Source organism: Scedosporium apiospermum, assembly GCF_000732125.1.
Source record: "Scedosporium apiospermum strain IHEM 14462 chromosome Unknown SEQ_SAPIO_0098, whole genome shotgun sequence".
NCBI classification, from domain to species: Eukaryota; Fungi; Ascomycota; class Sordariomycetes; order Microascales; family Microascaceae; genus Scedosporium; species Scedosporium apiospermum.
In genome coordinates this window covers 1,055,179-1,072,333 of record NW_015971799.1, presented here as the reverse complement: position 1 = coordinate 1,072,333, position 17,155 = coordinate 1,055,179, and the positions used below count along the sequence as shown (strand labels likewise).

General features: G+C 52.3%; 5 protein-coding genes and 1 pseudogene across 5 annotated transcripts; 3 read left to right on the top strand and 3 right to left on the bottom strand.

Annotated features, from left to right (window-relative positions):
• Positions 1–368: 368 nt before the first annotated feature.
• On the bottom strand, positions 369–2,013 carry SAPIO_CDS5434 (uncharacterized protein; the record flags this gene model as incomplete). Its single annotated transcript, XM_016787766.1, has 2 exons — positions 369–788; positions 871–2,013. 2 exons carry the CDS (start codon positions 2,011–2,013, stop codon positions 369–371), a joined length of 1,563 nt encoding a protein of 520 aa, XP_016642781.1.
• Positions 2,014–3,502: 1,489 nt separating this feature from the next.
• Positions 3,503–4,606, top strand: SAPIO_CDS5433 (annotated as a pseudogene; the record flags this gene model as incomplete).
• A 1,225-nt stretch (positions 4,607–5,831) lies between these two features.
• Positions 5,832–8,418, bottom strand: SAPIO_CDS5432 (uncharacterized protein; the record flags this gene model as incomplete). The annotated part of the gene is made up of 9 exons (XM_016787765.1): positions 5,832–6,344; positions 6,492–6,724; positions 6,781–6,790; positions 7,313–7,443; positions 7,511–7,692; positions 7,770–7,884; positions 7,974–8,011; positions 8,306–8,313; positions 8,386–8,418. 9 exons carry the CDS (start codon positions 8,416–8,418, stop codon positions 5,832–5,834), a joined length of 1,263 nt encoding a protein of 420 aa, XP_016642780.1.
• Positions 8,419–10,840: 2,422 nt separating this feature from the next.
• Positions 10,841–11,785, top strand: SAPIO_CDS5431 (3-methyl-2-oxobutanoatehydroxymethyltransferase; the record flags this gene model as incomplete). The annotated part of the gene is made up of 2 exons (XM_016787764.1): positions 10,841–11,107; positions 11,171–11,785. 2 exons carry the CDS (start codon positions 10,841–10,843, stop codon positions 11,783–11,785), a joined length of 882 nt encoding a protein of 293 aa, XP_016642779.1.
• A 210-nt stretch (positions 11,786–11,995) lies between these two features.
• SAPIO_CDS5430 (Ubiquitin-like protein ATG12) lies at positions 11,996–12,512 on the bottom strand (the record flags this gene model as incomplete). Its single annotated transcript, XM_016787763.1, has 2 exons — positions 11,996–12,058; positions 12,117–12,512. 2 exons carry the CDS (start codon positions 12,510–12,512, stop codon positions 11,996–11,998), a joined length of 459 nt encoding a protein of 152 aa, XP_016642778.1.
• Positions 12,513–13,652: 1,140 nt separating this feature from the next.
• SAPIO_CDS5429 (uncharacterized protein) lies at positions 13,653–16,742 on the top strand (the record flags this gene model as incomplete). The annotated part of the gene is made up of 4 exons (XM_016787762.1): positions 13,653–13,946; positions 14,018–14,611; positions 14,679–15,088; positions 15,176–16,742. The coding sequence occupies 4 exons, from the start codon at positions 13,653–13,655 to the stop codon at positions 16,740–16,742; spliced, it is 2,865 nt and encodes a 954-aa protein (XP_016642777.1).
• Between the last annotated feature and the right edge of the window lie 413 nt (positions 16,743–17,155).

Genomic DNA, 17,155 nt, shown 5'->3' with positions numbered 1-17,155 from the left:
CATCTCTGGGAACCCGATGCTTGCATGAGCAATATCACACATGTCTACCATGATGGACCAGCGACTGCCATCGAAGCCTCGGCGATTGTGGCGTATGTGGGATACAGTATGCCACCCTATGTTTCCTAGAGCGTACGTTGAGCTAGGAAACCGCACTTTACAATCGCAAGGGATGCCACAGCAGTTGCAACCAAGGAGGGATGTTGGCCGGTTCCTCCGCCGCGGGAATAACGAAGCATATATTGGGCTGCCCCCGGTCGGCATGTCCTGCGTCAAATACTGTAGAAGGAGGGACGGCTCCTCCGTAATGACACGAGCCGTCATGTGAGAACATGTGAGGTCTATAAAAGGCTCTCAGTGCGATTTCATTAATTGGCTTTGGGAGTCATGGTATAAGCCTTCTCCGGGTCGTGCGCTGGAAGTTGCGGCATATCCCTCTTCCTCTGACGCCCCCGCGGTTGCGCCCGTCGCATCTTCCACTCTTTGGCCCAGCGCTTCCCTTTTGAGACAAGCTTCTTCCGTTGATGCAGCATCACCGATGCGATCATCACCAGAACCGTTGATGGAATCGTAAACGCCCAAAACATCCAGAACTCCTTTTGTATGACGCCAGGCGCGTCGTCGCTCCACTTCAATGTTGGCATGGCGAAGACCGCCGCGTAAAAGGTGCCGGGGAGGAAGAGCATGGTCATGAGCGCAATCGTTTTCATCGCCGAGCTATCCTTCCTCGCGCGCTCGGCGACGTTGATGTTGACTTCTGCATCTTCGTGCGTCAAGAGACCAGAAACCTGTGTTTGGTTTTTTTTTTTTTCGTGAGCATTTCTAGGTATGAGACAGTCGGTTGATAATAAACGAGAAGAAAAAACTTACCACTTGTGATAAACTCTTTGCTCTGTCTTGAAGATATTCAATCGAGGGCTCGACGGCCAAGATGCGCCTCTTGAGGGATGGGAGGGGCCGCAGCAGCTCTTCGGTTGATGCACGAGCTGAATCAAGCAGGCCGCTCGGGATGCCGTCGAACTGGTATTCTCGGAATGACACGTCTTCAAGAGTTTCCGCCATGGTCATGAGAAACTTCACATGTCGTTGCAGATTTGCTAAGTGGACGTTGATATCGGCAAGCTGCTGCGAGACCTCGGTCAACTTGTTGATGTTGTCGGTTTTATCCTCCAGAATCACGGTATCCTGCCTCTCCACGCCAGGCATTTCATCGCCGTCGCCGATGGAAACATCGCTCAAATTATCGGGCTGCTTGTAGAACATGCGCGGCCCTTCCCGACCAGGCCCATGCTCGGTATCTCTCTCGACATGCCTGAGAAGGTCCACGTTTCGATAGACATTATCGTCGAGAACGTGGGCGAGCATTATGAAAGAAGCAAACGCTAAGAAGAGAGGTGAGGTGAGGAATTTGGAGTAGACTTTTAGAACCCCCTCTAACATCTCCAAGGGAAGTGCACCATAGTTATGCCTCTTAACGGTGCGGAGGATGATAATTCCAGTGGTCTTCATAGTCGCCGGGTTAAAAGACCAAGCTATCGAATAGAGAAAGCATCCGAAATAGAAACTCCGCGGCTGACCCGTCGCTTCGACCAGACCGTCGCTATCGTAGTGGTAAAAGCCATAGCTGCAAAGGTAAATGTGCTGGTGGATGACGGGGTCAATGTTTGACGCTGCGATAATCTTGGCGAAATTGTGACTTTTCGAAGAAAGATTGACGCGGTCGTTCTCATCTCTCGGCACGACAACCAATTCCAAGCTCGGCCCATTCACCGGCAGATCTCCGTTTCGCAACTCGTCCTTGTCCCCGGGTCCCGAGGAGGGCGGCCTGGTCTCGTCGAGGAGGCGGGAAGAATATTCTCCGTTGCGAATGGTAATTACTTTGGGGAGGCTGCCGAGTATTGTGGCCTTGGCTTTATTCGACGTCCAATTGCTTTTGGCGGCGAATGGATCGGCCCAGTGCTTGGACAGATGGTGAGAGAGCAGGCGAAGCCCATCTATCGCGGTGTTCGCCATCTTTCTCGCCCAGGTGGGCTCGGAACGGGTCAGGCGACCAAAGCCGACGTGTGTGAAGATGGCGCGAACGTCCAAAAACGGTGTACACAGGTAGGTAAAGGGCGTTGGAAATAAAGCAAAAAAGAAGAGCTTAACTAGTGATATCAAGGGAAGTAGATATAGAAGGCCAACGAGTCGCCGGCCCCCGCATTAATTGGAAAAATAAAATAAAATAAAATCAAACCAACAATAATACACTTTTGACGGGAAGGAATCGAATGTGGATGAGAGATGAAGAGATATATATACTCTTCCGCCTTGGGAAGAAGGGGGGGAGGGTGGACTATTTGGCTGGCCCCCAACCAACACCCGCAGCTGATTCTCTCCGAAGGACCTGGTCTGGCCTGGCCTGGCCACAACCAACAAGACGGCCCGGAAAACAGCTGCTATTTCGAGCCCACGGCGAGCTACGGTCTCTGGGAAAGTCGCTTAAAGAGCAGGAGGGGTTTTGTACGAGATTTCCCAATCGCGTCAGAACGATAGGACGGACGGCGCTTGCTCGCTGCTGAAAGCGACGCGCCGCCGCTCTCTCCCCCCGTATCCTACCACCAGATCAGCGTCTGCAAGGCTAGCCATCGACGGTACAACTTGCACTATTCTTCTCCCGGCCTCTTCCGGTTGGGCGATCGTGGGGCTCGCGATGATGCAAGTACCCGACAAGGACCACCAGCGTCGTTGCCGGGCGCGTAATGGTGTAGTACCCTGCATGTACAAATTGTACTAGGTCTCAGAGAGGCGCCCTGTGCAACCCCTGCTGGACCAATGCCTGTGCTATTTCTGGTTCCTCGTCCCCCCACTGCATCGTCCTCGGTGCACCCAGACGGAAAGGAAACTCGAGGCAGTTTTCTTGGTGAATGAAGGAGGGCTGCGCCGCGCCGGGCTCGTAAAGTTGGGAGGGGAAGGGAAAAAAAACATGCCATCTTCACCAACTGATGATCCATTTCGAGAGGTGGGTGTACGAAGTAAGTAGGCATCAATCGATGTTTGATTGTTGGTTCTGTTAATTTTCTACTTGTACAAAAGGTCCCTTCTTACTTGGGTATTACCCCCTCATAAGAGTGGACGAAGCACTTCAGAGTTTGAGAAGTACGTACCTATTTGCCTTTGTCATCTTCCCGCCACTGAAAGAGGCAAGCAGTACGAAGGTACGAAGCGAAGCTTCTCACAGAATTTATCTTCAGTCTCCACAGGCACGAAGCATTCTGTCCTCGAGCTTCTAGACAATCACATGGAAATCCATAACCATGATGTCCAACACCTCGACCATCACAGCCACCTTCACGTAAAGCCAGAAAAGCCTTGAATCCCTCTAATGCGCCAACATATCCCCATCTCCCCACATCCCGCGCCCGAACGCCCCTCCGCATAACCAACAGAACCCAAAGCCGGCCCACACTGCCCAAGCCCAAGCCTCCATCCAACCCACCTTCTACACACCCACACATCCAAAATGCAGGGCTTCAACATGGGGCGCTACGTGCCCCCAGACCTCGAAGGTCTCACAACCGGAAATGCGCTGCACAACAAATCCCGCCGGAAACCCGGCGGCGGCCAAACCGTCCGGTTCGAGATGCCCTTCGCCATCTGGTGCGCCACGTGCCCCCGCCCCACCATCATCGGCCAGGGCGTGCGCTTCAACGCCGAGAAGCGCCGCGTGGGCAACTACTACTCCACGCCGATATGGAGCTTCACCTTCCGACACGCCGAGTGCGGCGGCGAGATCGAGATCCGGACAGATCCGAAGAATACGGCGTATGTTGTCGAGCGCGGCGCCAGGAAGAGGGAGACCGGCGAGGATGAGGCGAAGGATGGGGATGTGCTCGTCATGAGCGCCGAGGAACGCGAGAAGTTGCGGCAGAATGCTTTTGCGGGGTTGGAGAAGACCATCGAGGATAGGGAGCAGTTGCGCGCTGCTGCGGGGAGGCTGGATGAGCTCGAGGGGGCAAGTTCTAAGTTTTGGGATGACCCTTATACGAAGAACCAAATACTACGCAAGACTTTTCGCGAGGAGAGAAAGAGGCTCGAGAAGGAATCCGCTGCTACCCAGGATCTTAAAGACAAGATGAGTCTGTCCATAGACTTGCTCCCGGCGACGGAAATGGACAGCATGCGGGCCTCGCTCGTGGACTTTGGTGCGTCAGAGGATTCCGAGCCGCCGAACCGAGCCCTGGCGAAACCTCTCTTCCCCTCCAAACCGAGCCGAAAGCAAAACGCTGCTAGCAGCGAGTCCCAGCGTTCGAAGGACAAGGCTAGGAAACTCAAATCCGAGATTCTCGCTTCTAAGCGGAAAGAGAGTCTTGTTTCAGAGATCATCGGGAACACGAGGATCGCTAGGGATCCCTTCTTGGATGGAAGAAAGGCCCTGGACTCCTTATCTGCTACAAAATTTGCTGGCGTGAAGCGGAAAAAAAGTCCCTTAGAGGACTGCCACTCTCAACAGCCGTCGCAGAAGCAGTCCAGTACTTCTCCCGCCTCCGGCTCCGGCTCTAGCTCCGCCCCTAGCTCCGTTGCTACCGGAGGCACATCAGGACTAGTGAGTTACGATTCTGAATGACAGGGTGGGCCGTTATGTTGTTATGAGAAAACTTTGGATATGTATATATGTGTACAACAATTACGTATAGATGGTTTGGCGTTTGGGATGGATCAAAATGGGAATTTTCGAGATACCCCTGGCATGGAATAGGGTTTCAGTACAAACGACGACTTTTTAGAACCACGCATTGGGTACCGTGGTCCGAGGACGGGAGAGCATACGGATGGAATTGATACATACGTATTTGTATTGGGGTGTGTGTGAACCCTGGTGTATGTGTGTGTTTCTGATTTCCGCCATTTGTAGTATCTGTTACGACAGAAATCCATCGGGAGAACTCAGCTAACAGCCATCAGAAGTCAGAAGGTCACGAAGCATTGCAATCAGTTGTTGAGATAGATGAAGGTTAGATTATCTCTCTATCTACAAGTAGTGGAGGTGGCTCTGCCACTTCTTATATACCTTGGGATCTGTTCATGTTGATTCCATCAGCTGGCAGTCCCCTTTCGCGTGACAGACAGTATCTGTAAGTTCCCTCGTTCCGCCGCTGGGCTTAGATCCCTGCTAGGACATTAGGCGGTAGGCCCTTCTACGGTTCTATCGAGGTACGTTGTGACGCCGAAGAAGGACGTTCGTGAGACGCCCTTTCTTGGCCCCATTCGCGGTTGTGATCACAACATCTTGAATTTGTGCCAGCCGCGGGTGTGGGTGGTTTCTACGACCCGCCTTGCCCGCGACTGGCACAAATTTCAACGCGTAGGTTTCGCGGTAGAGGACGCTAGGGGATGGGCCCGGATAATATTGTTGGCGCTTGAGCACGAAGGATCCCCACGAGTCCCCGTCTTATTGTTCTTCCGACTTTCCAAGCTGAGGCGAACCTGGCCCTCAGGACACTGGGCGATGGTCGCCCAGTGGTTCTTACTGGTATCGAAATTCCCCTCTTCATCCGCAATGAACCCGAGTGTAAACCCATCTGCGTGAACCCGGAGAACAGGCCATTGCAGGAAGCCCGCATTCTCCTTGTTCGGTGATCGCAAGCGGACCTGGGCATCCTCGATTTCTACCTGGGCTTCTTCTCAAAGCCCTGGAGTCAGGGCTGATTGATCATATCTTGGAGACCTCCTGGTGTCGACGTCTTCAGATCCTTCTCCCTCAAACATGGGCAAAGAATCTCGTCGCGACACTTTCAGTTTGACTGGTTCTGGCACCACATCGCCCTCCTGGATGAGTCGGCGCCTGCGAGCTAATCTTGAACACTGCCTTCATTATCTGGATCCGCAATGTCCTCTAGAAGCTCGGGCGACCCTGCACCCCCTGTGCTCCTTGTACCCCCTGCGATGGTCATCACGACAATCATGACCCGTTGGAAATCCAGCATCATCTTCACCTTCTCAGCTTCTTCCTTCCCATCAAACTCAACCTCGAACATCTCCCGGCCACCGCCTTCGGCTAGGTTTATCTGCCGACTCGGCTCTTGCTGATTGTCCAAGACCAGGGTCCGCGGCATCCATATAAATCGGAGATGGACTTTATAAGTCGAGCCGGCTCCCCGGGTGATGCCTAGGCACTTGAAAGCGAACATTCCCTTTCCCCACCAGATGCGAACTCGATGACTGAGGCAGAGCATGTTCCACGTCTTGTCAGAGCACCCAAGTTTAGAAGCAACGTGCTTCTTCATTTCGTCGACGGTGTTATTTCCCAGGAATCGCCCGCTGTTGTCAAGAAGATGCCAAGTGGTCTTCAAATGTCCTTCGCGCTATTGAATGCGAAAGGAACTATGGGACAAACTTCCGGATTGGCCGTTCCAGTGACGATACATGCATGGTTGTCTCGGATGAGGCACTGACGAGAAGACGTTGGTGTCTCTTTTAGGGGACAGGGGAAGCTTCAGGAAAAGACATACCTCGGATGCCTCCTCGTCTCTTCGGCGTGTATCCCCATGAGAGCTGACCGGTTCCGAGAACAGATCGTATTCGCTATAGCTATCAGTCTTCTTGCGCTTGCTCGGAAACATTTTCACCGCCTCAATGCCTCTTCCCTTGCCGGTGGTTGCGGCACTGTCCGGTGGGAGGCTATCGTTTGTAACACTGTCACCCGCACGAGACTTTTTCTGCGGTTGAGATGATTTCAGTAGGGCTGCAGAAAGTTAGTAAAGGTCTGATCAAGGCTGGGGGGAGATGTATCTAACTTACCCTGGTGGCACTAGACTAATAGCCCGTGGGCAACTTCAGGTTTGGCACGGTTTCGAGGTTGGGAAGGAATGGGTTAAGGTAGGTGGAGCAGAGCATTTGGGCAACACAGATAGGAGGGGAAGGTGGCCAACAAGAGAGAGATGAATCGATAGATACTAGATAGTGCATTCGTCTCCGCTAACTAAAGAAGAGAGTTCATGGGAAACAGGCTTAACAACCTCGTAATTTGTTCTAATGGGGAAAACAAGAATGACGTACAGAAGAGGGGGGAAAGCTGCTATATGCAACACCAGCCCATGACCGTGAATAAGAAAACAAGAACATGAAGGGGAAAACGCAGAACAGGGAAATAAAGACAACCAAGACAATGAGCCTAGCCCCTCCAAGAGTGAAGAACTAAGGAACTGATGTCGGGGGCACCATGTACGCCTCTGATCCTTTAGTAAAAAAAAACCATCTAAAATTCATGCAATCTCATCATGCTTCATACTCCTCCTCTGTTCGCAGGCTTTTCAAGAAAACCAGCTCATACGTCATCCATTTGCCCCGCGGGCTCCTCGTCGTCGTCTCCGAAACTGGCTACCGAGGACAGGTCATCGTCGTCCTCGCTTTCCGCGCCTGCCTCGTCTACAGCTTCCTTAGATGCGTATTTCTGGACGTATTCTGGTAGATGGTTAGTATGCCAAGGTGCGGCCGAAAGCTAACACGCGTGTCCCTAGTATTTCCTCACCTTTGACCTTCGCGTCGTAGCTCTTAGGCTCCCGAATCAGGAGGGCTGCAGCTTCGCCATTCAGAGGATCGGTTGGGTTTGGGTACCGCAATAATTGAGGAAGGAACACCTCGAAGATGTTGATCATGTCGAACATGGGGGACCACGTTTGGTTAATGACGTCGAGGCACACTGATCCGGACCTACAAGCAGAACAGAACTCCGATTAGACTCCATACGATATTAACCAGAGCCCTGCGCGAGTTTATGGGATACGCACAGTTCGTCGATGTTTGGATGGAATATTCGGTTCGCGAATCGGATACTCGGGGACTTGTAGGGGTACGCATCGGGCAGCTCGACACTAACTTTCCAGATCCCACCCTCAAACGGGGCTATATGTGGGTTATGCCGGTTAGCCAATGCTTCTTGATTTGTTGCAAGACGCCATGCAAAGACCGCGGGCGATTCTGGTATAACTCACTCTCGGCCGGGCCGTTGAATCGAACGTAGAACTCTTGCCTGTCGATCGCGTGTTAGGAAGTGTCAATTGGCCACCGGACGGGTCTTCTTACACTGCAGCCATGGTTAGCAGACCCTTTGGCTCGGAAACAGGGATGTGGAAAGAAATGTATCACTGGAAGTCTGGGAGTCGATTACTTACTGTTATCATTCACCAGCGTTACCTCGTAATCGCTCATCATCCTAAAGAGGTCAGCAAGGACTTTTGGCGCCAGCTTGCCGAGAGTTAAGAATTTACATCCTATAAACGGTTAGTAGTCTCTTCCAAAACTGAAGAGTCATGATGGACCATACTTCATAACCTAGGGAAGTGCGTTAGCCTATGGAGCTTTCAATGAGAGCTTGAACGAATGCACAGCATCGTGATCCCTTACATCAGTCTCGATCCTCCTCCGAGGGCTACTCATTTTGGCGGCTTTGCTCGCTCGCGGTTGCAGGGAAACCAAGAATAGAAAAGAAAATGAAAAAAAGTGCAGCAGGGGCTATTACGTGCGCTTTTCGATTACAGCAGGGCGGACAGGCGTATTCTTATCTTGAGAGGGTTTATACGATTCCGTTTGACAGAGACTGCTGGAAGCTGCTCGGTGAGGGGTCGTGGATTCTCGAGAGTAGGCGCGCAGAAAACGACAAAGACTTGTAGGTAGAGAAACGGCGGGGTTGGGAGCAGCCGTCGATTAATATGGGCAGAGGCGCTGGGTCCTGTATTATTTCAAGATTGGGCACCGACAGAGGAAGAAACGGCAATGGTTATGTTATTGTCCTGGCAGGAGAGTGGTGGAGGAAGTATTGGTATCGATGGAGAGCTGGAGACAGAGAGGGGAGGAGGAATGCGGGACGAGGCGAACGATAAGAGGATAAGAACCTGACAATGGAACACTGGACCTTGACAGTGGAGTCGCGGTGGAGGGGCAAACTGCACAGGCCAGGCCTGGCCAGCCTGGCACCATCGGGAAGTACCTGCAGTGTACTCCGTAGTTGCAGTTGTGAGCTAGCGGCCTAAGGATAAAGACCCAAGACTCGCTGAGTACGTGGGCAACGGCGAGCAATGGCGTCGGTCAGCTCAACTCAAATCTGCTGATGGCCTGAAAGCCCTGGCCCATTACCCATCACCCGCTGGTGGCGGTCTGCAACTCCCCCACCTTCAGGTCCCAAGACCACAGAGACACGACATTGAACATTATAATCTAGTTTTAGTTGTAAAGGCCATTATTTACTCCCTAAACTTACTTCATTGCCACTGGCGGGCGGGTGAGGACACGTAAACTACGGAGTACAAGTAGTTTACCAAGATTACTTGATTAATTTGATTCATTTTCGATGCTGCCGTGACGTCTTATTGGAATTTTTGGGACGCCGTAGCTTCCAGTGATTCGACTCCGCACGGCTCTTCTCTGCACATCACACATCACTTACACTAATACTCCGTACAGTGGTGCAAGTCAATCTTTCCCACCATTCCACTTTCTGCAGTGGCACATGCTCGATTCCGCAAGGATGATTCACGTTTGCTCTTCTGAAATGGCACCTGGCTGGCCAGTCGGGAATATCACTAATACTCGCTACTTCCATCTTCTGTGATGAAGAGCCTCTCATCATTCGGTTTAACTCGCCGCGAAGTCACTCCATCCATTCGCCAACATATCGCTAACTTTTTTTTCACGGGGGAAGATGGTCCATTTATCAGTCTCTTCCATCTATATCATTGGCGAATATGGACATCGCCTCTGTCTTCCTTCTTCTTTTACCCGTTAGCTGTATGGGTCCCGAGGAGGAATGCCGAGAATTCCAGGTTTTCCGAGAAAGTAGTGCGCTCGTGACATCTCCGGCAAGGAGTGCTAAGTTTATATGGATGCCTAGCTGTCCACACTTTCCTGGAAGGGCAAGCAAGACACCGAAGTTGCCGGATCTCATCCGTAATAGTTCGCCAACCGAAATCGGCGACGGGCTTTCTTCAATGAATCGCCACAGATGGCAGCAGACTCTATAACATTAGTCATCGACGTCATCGGCTCGAGGCGGCCTTCATCATCTTGTCGTCTCTAAACTCCAAGACCAACTACCCCACGCGTCCTAGTTGGGAAAAAAGTTCAGTACGTAAAAAAAGTGAGTTAGTCAATCCAGCAATGCCTCGGCCGAGGAGGCCGGGGATTGGACTCGCCCCAGTCTCCACGAGTCTAAACTCCGATCGCCCGGATCGCTGGTGGAGTGGAAGATTAGATGTACTTGTCGGACCAAGTACCCTAGTGTCCGATTTACTTAGCAGCGGCGCTCTCGTCGGCTCTGATATATACCGAGGCAAGTGGAGTTGTAAAAGTACCTTTTCACCTTTCATTGTTCCCACCCACACGGAAAACGGCTTTGGCTCAACACCAAAAATGAAATTCCAGGGGAAATTTTGGAAAATACAGCAACATACTCCATTATACACGGTAGAAACCATCATGACTTACACAATAAAACCTCGTCGCGCGACCAAAAATTTCACTCATGGACTCTTGTTCTCCTTTCCAGTTTGCAATTCATTCTGGGTTTGCCGGTCGTAGCTTCGACTCTTTTTGTAAATTGTTCATTTTTTTTTCTCTTTTTCTTTCTGGACCCTGTTCCTGAATTTACTTTAGGCGGTTGACGTCATCCCCTTCCTCCCACCTCACATAATCCTTCCTTCACACACAAATGCAGCCTTCAAGGGTCCTCGTCAGGTCATGTGCCTCCGTCCTCGGACGGAGCACGCGACCATCCCCCCCTTTGACCACCATCAACTATACCATCCCCAAGTGCTTGCCAGTGCTGTCGCAACCATGCCAGGTTCGCTATAGCTCCCACTCCCCAATGGGAAACCCCCTTCCATCAGATAGGAAGAAAGTTACCGTTGGGACAATCCGATCCTTGTATAAGAAGAAGGAGCCCATCACCGTCATAACTGCCCATGATTTCCCAAGCGCTCACGTCGCCGATGCTGCCGGCATGGATATAATTCTTGTCGGTGACAGCCTGGCCATGGTGGCCCTGGGAATGGAGGATACTAGTGAGGTCGTCATGGAAGAGATGCTCCTTCACTGCCGGTCCGTTGCAAGGGCGACTAAGGCTGCCTTGATCGTATGCTAGACCCGACCCTTCAAACTCCCCCTTCCAGATTAAGCCGTCACTAACATGGTATAGATTGGGGATCTCCCAATGGGCTCGTATGAAATTGGACCTGACCAAGCTTTGGAAAGTGCCATCCGGTTCGTAAAGCAGGGTCGTGTGCACGGAGTCAAGCTTGAGGGAGGAGCTGAGATGGCCCCAACCATCAAGAGGATAACCTCGGCTGGCATTCCCGTCCTGGCTCACATTGGCCTTACTCCCCAACGTCAAAATGCTCTCGGCGGGTTCAGAGTGCAGGGAAAGACGGCAGACGGGGCGCTCAGTGTCCTTAAGGACGCTCTCGCGGTCCAGGAGGCCGGTGCCTTCGCCGCCGTCATAGAGGCTGTCCCGGCTCCCGTGGCTGAGCTTATAACAAACAAGCTTAATATGCCCACCATTGGCATTGGGGCCGGCAGCGGGTGTTCTGGCCAAGTCCTCGTCCAAGTTGATATGACAGGCAACTTCCCACCGGGGAGGTTCCTACCCAAGTTCGTCAAGAAGTACGGCGACGTTTGGAGCGAAAGTTTCCGAGCCATCGAGACGTACCGCGACGAGGTCAAGAGCCGGCAATATCCGGCCCCTGAACATACCTACCCGATTTCCCAGGAAGAGTTGGCGGCCTTTGAGAAGGCTGTTGACTCTAAGGAGTAGCTTTCTGGATGTGGTTGGATCCTTACCGTCGTGGATAGAGATGGAAGGTTGGGCGGAAGATGTCATTTGAAATGAGCGAGCATACCATGATCATCATCATCATCATCATTGCGGGCGTTTGGTGGATTCAGTCGCGTTTCTTTGTTTTCCTTCTCTTTTCCCTTTTTTGGTTCATCGAGAGGGGGATACCTGATAGTTTCTCATGTAGCTTCAGCCGAAAGCTGGCGTCATTGAATAAGTTACGACGAGCTGATCGTTTGCATTTTTGAAACACTGTGAGAGGAATATATGAGCCCACGATGTCCCTAAGATCTATAATAGAACGACTTACCCTGTGCAAGTTTCCCACGATCTCGTCAAGAGAGGGAGCGAAAGCACTATTAACGTAAAGAAACACGCTATCCGTATTCTTCACTCTCAGCACCCGGCGCAAGTAGGCAACAATAGCCTCGAATTTCTGCGATGCGCTGATTTTGCAAACCTCGCGGCTCAGACCCGGCGCCGAGCCGACGGGCTTGAAGCGCACGAGGACTTTTTCCTGGGCGAACCGACCCGCGGTTGCGAGGGCGGATGTGGCATCGCGGGGCAGGCTTGACAGGACGGCGGAGGCTGTCATGGTGAGAGGGAGCTCGGGGGAGGGCGAGCTTCGGTCTGGGATGGGGGAGGCGGCGGGGGATAGCATGTCGCCTTGAAGGTCGGCTAGTGGGGGAGATGGTGAGCCCTCCATGTTATCTTTTGCCTCAAATATCTTCCCTTAAAGTAGGATTTTGATCAAAAGTTAGAACTGGTAGTTAGAGGCGTGGGAAATGTGATGGAATGCAGGACATGATGATGAAAGTGATGGACGAGGCGGGTTCTTGATTACTTCGTAAATTGTGCTTCGTACTTTCCCCCACTTTGCACTTTAGTGTACTTCGTACCTTTGTAGGCAGCGCTCACTCAGTCAGTCAGTTACACATGACTCGCTCCAATTGCCCGCAACCGTCAACACCAAATCAATTCGAACAACGCAGCACATCGCCAAAGTCTCATTTCTAGGTGCTAGTATCGCTCCTACTACTTTAAAGTGTTTCATTACACCTAATTAACGATTCTAGTTTTTTCAAATTTTGCGGTATAACATTAGATTCGAGACGTCCCATGTGAGAAGCGGATCCAAAAAGCCCATGTGGTATGCCAAAAGCAGCAAGAGCGCCTAGCCTATTGCTCCATCATGAGAAGAAGCACGAGGCAGCGGACGAAGTGGCTCACATGTAACTCGATTTCTTTAAAAGAGAAGTTGAAACTGATAAGGGCACTTTCCCGACTCACATCATGACGAGCTTTCAAGGTGGACTCTGATGGTTGATGACTTTTCTCGGCTCACCTCTTACTTCCCTATCTGTCTATTGGAAGCCTTCTGTCATCCCTTTCCAACCATCTTCCGGGCCTTCTTCCTGGCCACCTCCTACGTCTGTATCTGTCCACTAAAAGCCCCCAAACCTTCCTTTCCTAGCCTTCTTCCCGGTCTACTTCCAGGCCTTTTTCCGGGACCTCTTTTTGGGACCTCTTCTGGGACTTCTTGTGGCCTTCTTTCTGCCCATCCTCCTCCTATTCCTGGCCCTATTCTTGGCTCTCTACACCACCTTCTCTGGGATATCCATGGCAAAAGCCAGACCGAACCCATATAAACCCTTCCACCCCTCTCTAGATAACTCAAGCAAACTTTTCCCCAAACACCATTCCATCCCCCCTCCATCGTGCGTAGCGTAAACCTATAAACACCCTATACCAACTCCTTCAATCTAGAAGCCGTAGATCCACCTCCATCACTGCTCCATCACATCCTGATTTCTAACTTGAGCTCAAATTTCTCACTATAATAACCATGGCCGCACCAAGCGGCTCAGCTGCGTACCTTCCCCTCGAGTGGAATGCAGACCTCGAGGATGGCGCTAACTCAGATATCGGAGAAACCGGGGTAGACAAGCCTGCTCCCCCCTTCCACGCTCGCCATGAAGCGGCAGGCGCGGGCTGCAATCGCCGCTGCCGTAACCGTGTCAAAGACATCATCACAGAGCACGAGAGGCAAGTAAAAGCCTTCAAGGAAGAGGCTGACAGGCTACGGGAGGAAATCAAGAGGCTCGAGAATTTGCTCCACCCTCCCAAGAAGACGGAAAGGGTAAGTTGCTCCCCGTCCCAGGCGCCATTGTCATCTAGGACCTCCAGACTAACGGCCTGCACTATTTTTAGACTTGGCCCGATCTTGCTCGGGCGGGAGCACTCTCGCATGAGGAGCTATACAAGCTCAGTTGTAAGGAGGAAAACGCTCACCATACAATTGTCCACCCCACACTCTGCTTCGTAGAGGCGAGCTTGGGCAGAATCACTCGATTGTGCAGAGAGAGTCAGGAACAGGATGAACGAAAGCAACTTGTTTGGCTTCGTCTCATGGATCTCGTGCTCAACCCGTGGAAGAAGAGGGCGTTCCTTGAGGATAAGTGTAGTCCCCGCCCGCCCTCGCGCTTCAAACTTGACGACTTGCCCATGCACATCAGGGTTTCCATCTTCAGATACGTCTTCACGTACCCGAATTCTTTGATCCATGCTATTTCTCGTCTGGACCCCCATACCGCGCCGCAGGAGATCCCCCCTACCAAAGGAAAGAGGTCGGGGCTTCTGAACCGTTTCCACTTTACAAGTCGCACTCCTAGGGGCGGCCAATCATGTAGTCTTGTCTTTGCCGCGAAAGGAAACGACCTTCTGGCCCCGTTGCTAGTCTCTAGGCAGTTCCTGTTTCTCGGTGCCCATATCTTTTATGGCAGCAACACATTCGCCTTTAGCTCCGTAAGTCAACACCTACCCCCCTTCTCTGTCTCGCTATTTTTCCAACTAACACTGAGAAACAATATAGCTCGGCGAGTTCGGCAGGTTCACCCTTGGCATCGGCCGCGCCCGAAGACAGCGGATCCAACACGTCGAGCTAATGTGGATCGGCAGTCAAGAACTCACCATGGAAGGCCACTCCCGCCGAACCTGGGCCCTGGCTTCCTTCTGCGACATGGTGAGGCTGCGCAGCTTGACCGTCTACGTCGACGAGTCTTCCTCGGGCGTCGTCCGACGTCAACACGAGACCATACCCTACATTGCTTTTCTGGCTAAGAAGACGGCGGGGCAACCGAACCATCGGCTGACTCGAAACCTCCGGGGTCTTCAAGGCCTTGACTATGTCAGGCAACTCCGCGGGCTCCGGGTTCTTAGCTTCATTGACCTCACTACGATGGAGGTAGTTCGTGATTGGAGCTTCGCCCTAGATCTGCAAACGTAAGTGTCGGAGGAGAGGAGAGGACGAGAACGAATGGAAAATCGGTAAATCCAGGGGAATTTCAAGCTGATCAGGTCCACTCACAGCACTTGCAAGCGCGAAAAGTCACGCCTCCAACATGAAAACTCGCGTCTCGAAAACCTCACCCCTGTGGTCCGCCGCTTCCGCCCTTCCCAGTCCGACCGGGACATCGTAAATTCCTTCTACGACACCGAGTGGACTCCGTGCGTCCAGCGTTTTGAAAATGAAGAATATGACTTCTTGCAGAACGCCGTGGACCGTGACGAGAGTGCCACGGCTCCTTCTTGGGTTTCCTCTGATCACCCTTGGGGTCACGGGACATCCGCGGTTCAAGGTTTCGAGCAGGGGCCGGATCGCCAACAAGATCAGGCCCAGGTCTTGATGAGCCCGCCTGAATCCGCTAATCCACATGTAGAGCCCCACCAACCCCGAACAGACCAAGTAAAGGGAAAGGAGCCGGTGGATCTGGAGACGCGTCAGAATGTCGATGCCCCGAGTCGTGAGCAGACACCACTGGCAGGTCCTAGTAGGTTGCCCCCCGAACCCGCAAAGTCTATCCATCGTAGCTCGAGTCCCCTCCGTAGTTTCCTTCGTAGACAAGTAGGCACGGGCGCTGGCCGTCATCCTTCCCCGCTGGTCCCACGCAAGAGTAGCAGCCATGGTTCAAGAGCCAGTAGCGAATCCGGCCTTTTCGTAGGCGGGCCCATGGCATCCAGCATCCGAGGCGCCGCCAGTCCCGCGCCCACGACTCCGGATACCTCAGACTGCTCAAGTCTACCAGGCCCCTTCATTCTCAGCCAGTCATTGAGAGAACCCCACCCAGAAGTAACCGCCGAGACGCAGGCCGAGGATGTTGGCGGAGAAGGTATCGAAGAGGCGGTCCGGGAGGCAGTGGAGGAGAAGAAATCTGCCGAGAGCGGCGACGCTATGGCCGTCGACGAGAGGCGGGAGTCTCCCGCCGCGGACCAAGAGCAGGACATTTCCATGCAAGGTCCCGAGGGCACGTCGCAGGTCAACATTATCGACGATGCCATTGACCAGTCTCCCGTTAACCAGCAGGTCGAAGTTCTCACTGTAACGACTGAGCAAGCAACCCATACTTCATCGATGACGTATGCCGGGACGGCTAGAAAAGCCCCCATGAAATCGAACATCCCCGTTGTTGAGGAGGAAGGAGAAGATGAATCCTCGGAGTCCTCGAGTGAGGAGGCAGTAGAGGCAGTAGAGTCAGACAGTGAGAGTTCCGACAAACAGGTGGCAAACACGCATCGCGAGGACACCGAAAGGAACGAGAACGAAGGCGACGATGCGGATTCAGACCCTGAAGACGGAGAGAATGGCGCCTCAAAGCCCGGCGAAGTTGGAACCAGGAGCTCCCCCTCGGCATCCCAAAGCGTAGGTCAAGACGCCCCAAGAATCCACGTTCAAACGGGCGGAAAAGGTCCAAGGAAAACCCCCGTTGTAATAACGATCCCGGATGAGGAAGACGAAGAAGAACTCGACAGAGAAGATGATGGCAGCGATGATTCTGACCATCTGGATGACCTCGGCGGTGTAAAGAGGGAAAGGGAGGAGAGTGCCGAAGATGCCGCTGAGAGTCCCGCGAGTAAGAGGCTTCGAATCGAAGGATGATGATGATGATGCAGCAGATATTATGGATATGCTTTTGATCTGGAAGTGGTTTCTTTTTGACATTCATGGTGGTTCTTTTTTGTATCTTAGTTTCATCTTCACGGAAGGCGGATGCTGGCCGATCGAGCTATTCACGACCATTTGCTAACTGTCTCCAAGGGCGGAGATGTGCCCCAGACAGCATTGAAATATCATTAGCCATCTCATATACAAATAATATAAACTCAAGTATTTTCTTAAACTCACATTGTCCCTTGCATTATCCCTTGCTGCGATTGCCGCGATTAGTGTGCCGAAGACTGCTTCCAGGAGCTTCCAAGTGACCGCAAGAAGGGAGCACAACCGGGTAGCGAAGATCCATCAATACATTGATTGTAATTATTCACTTCTCCTAAAATACAGCGCCGTACACA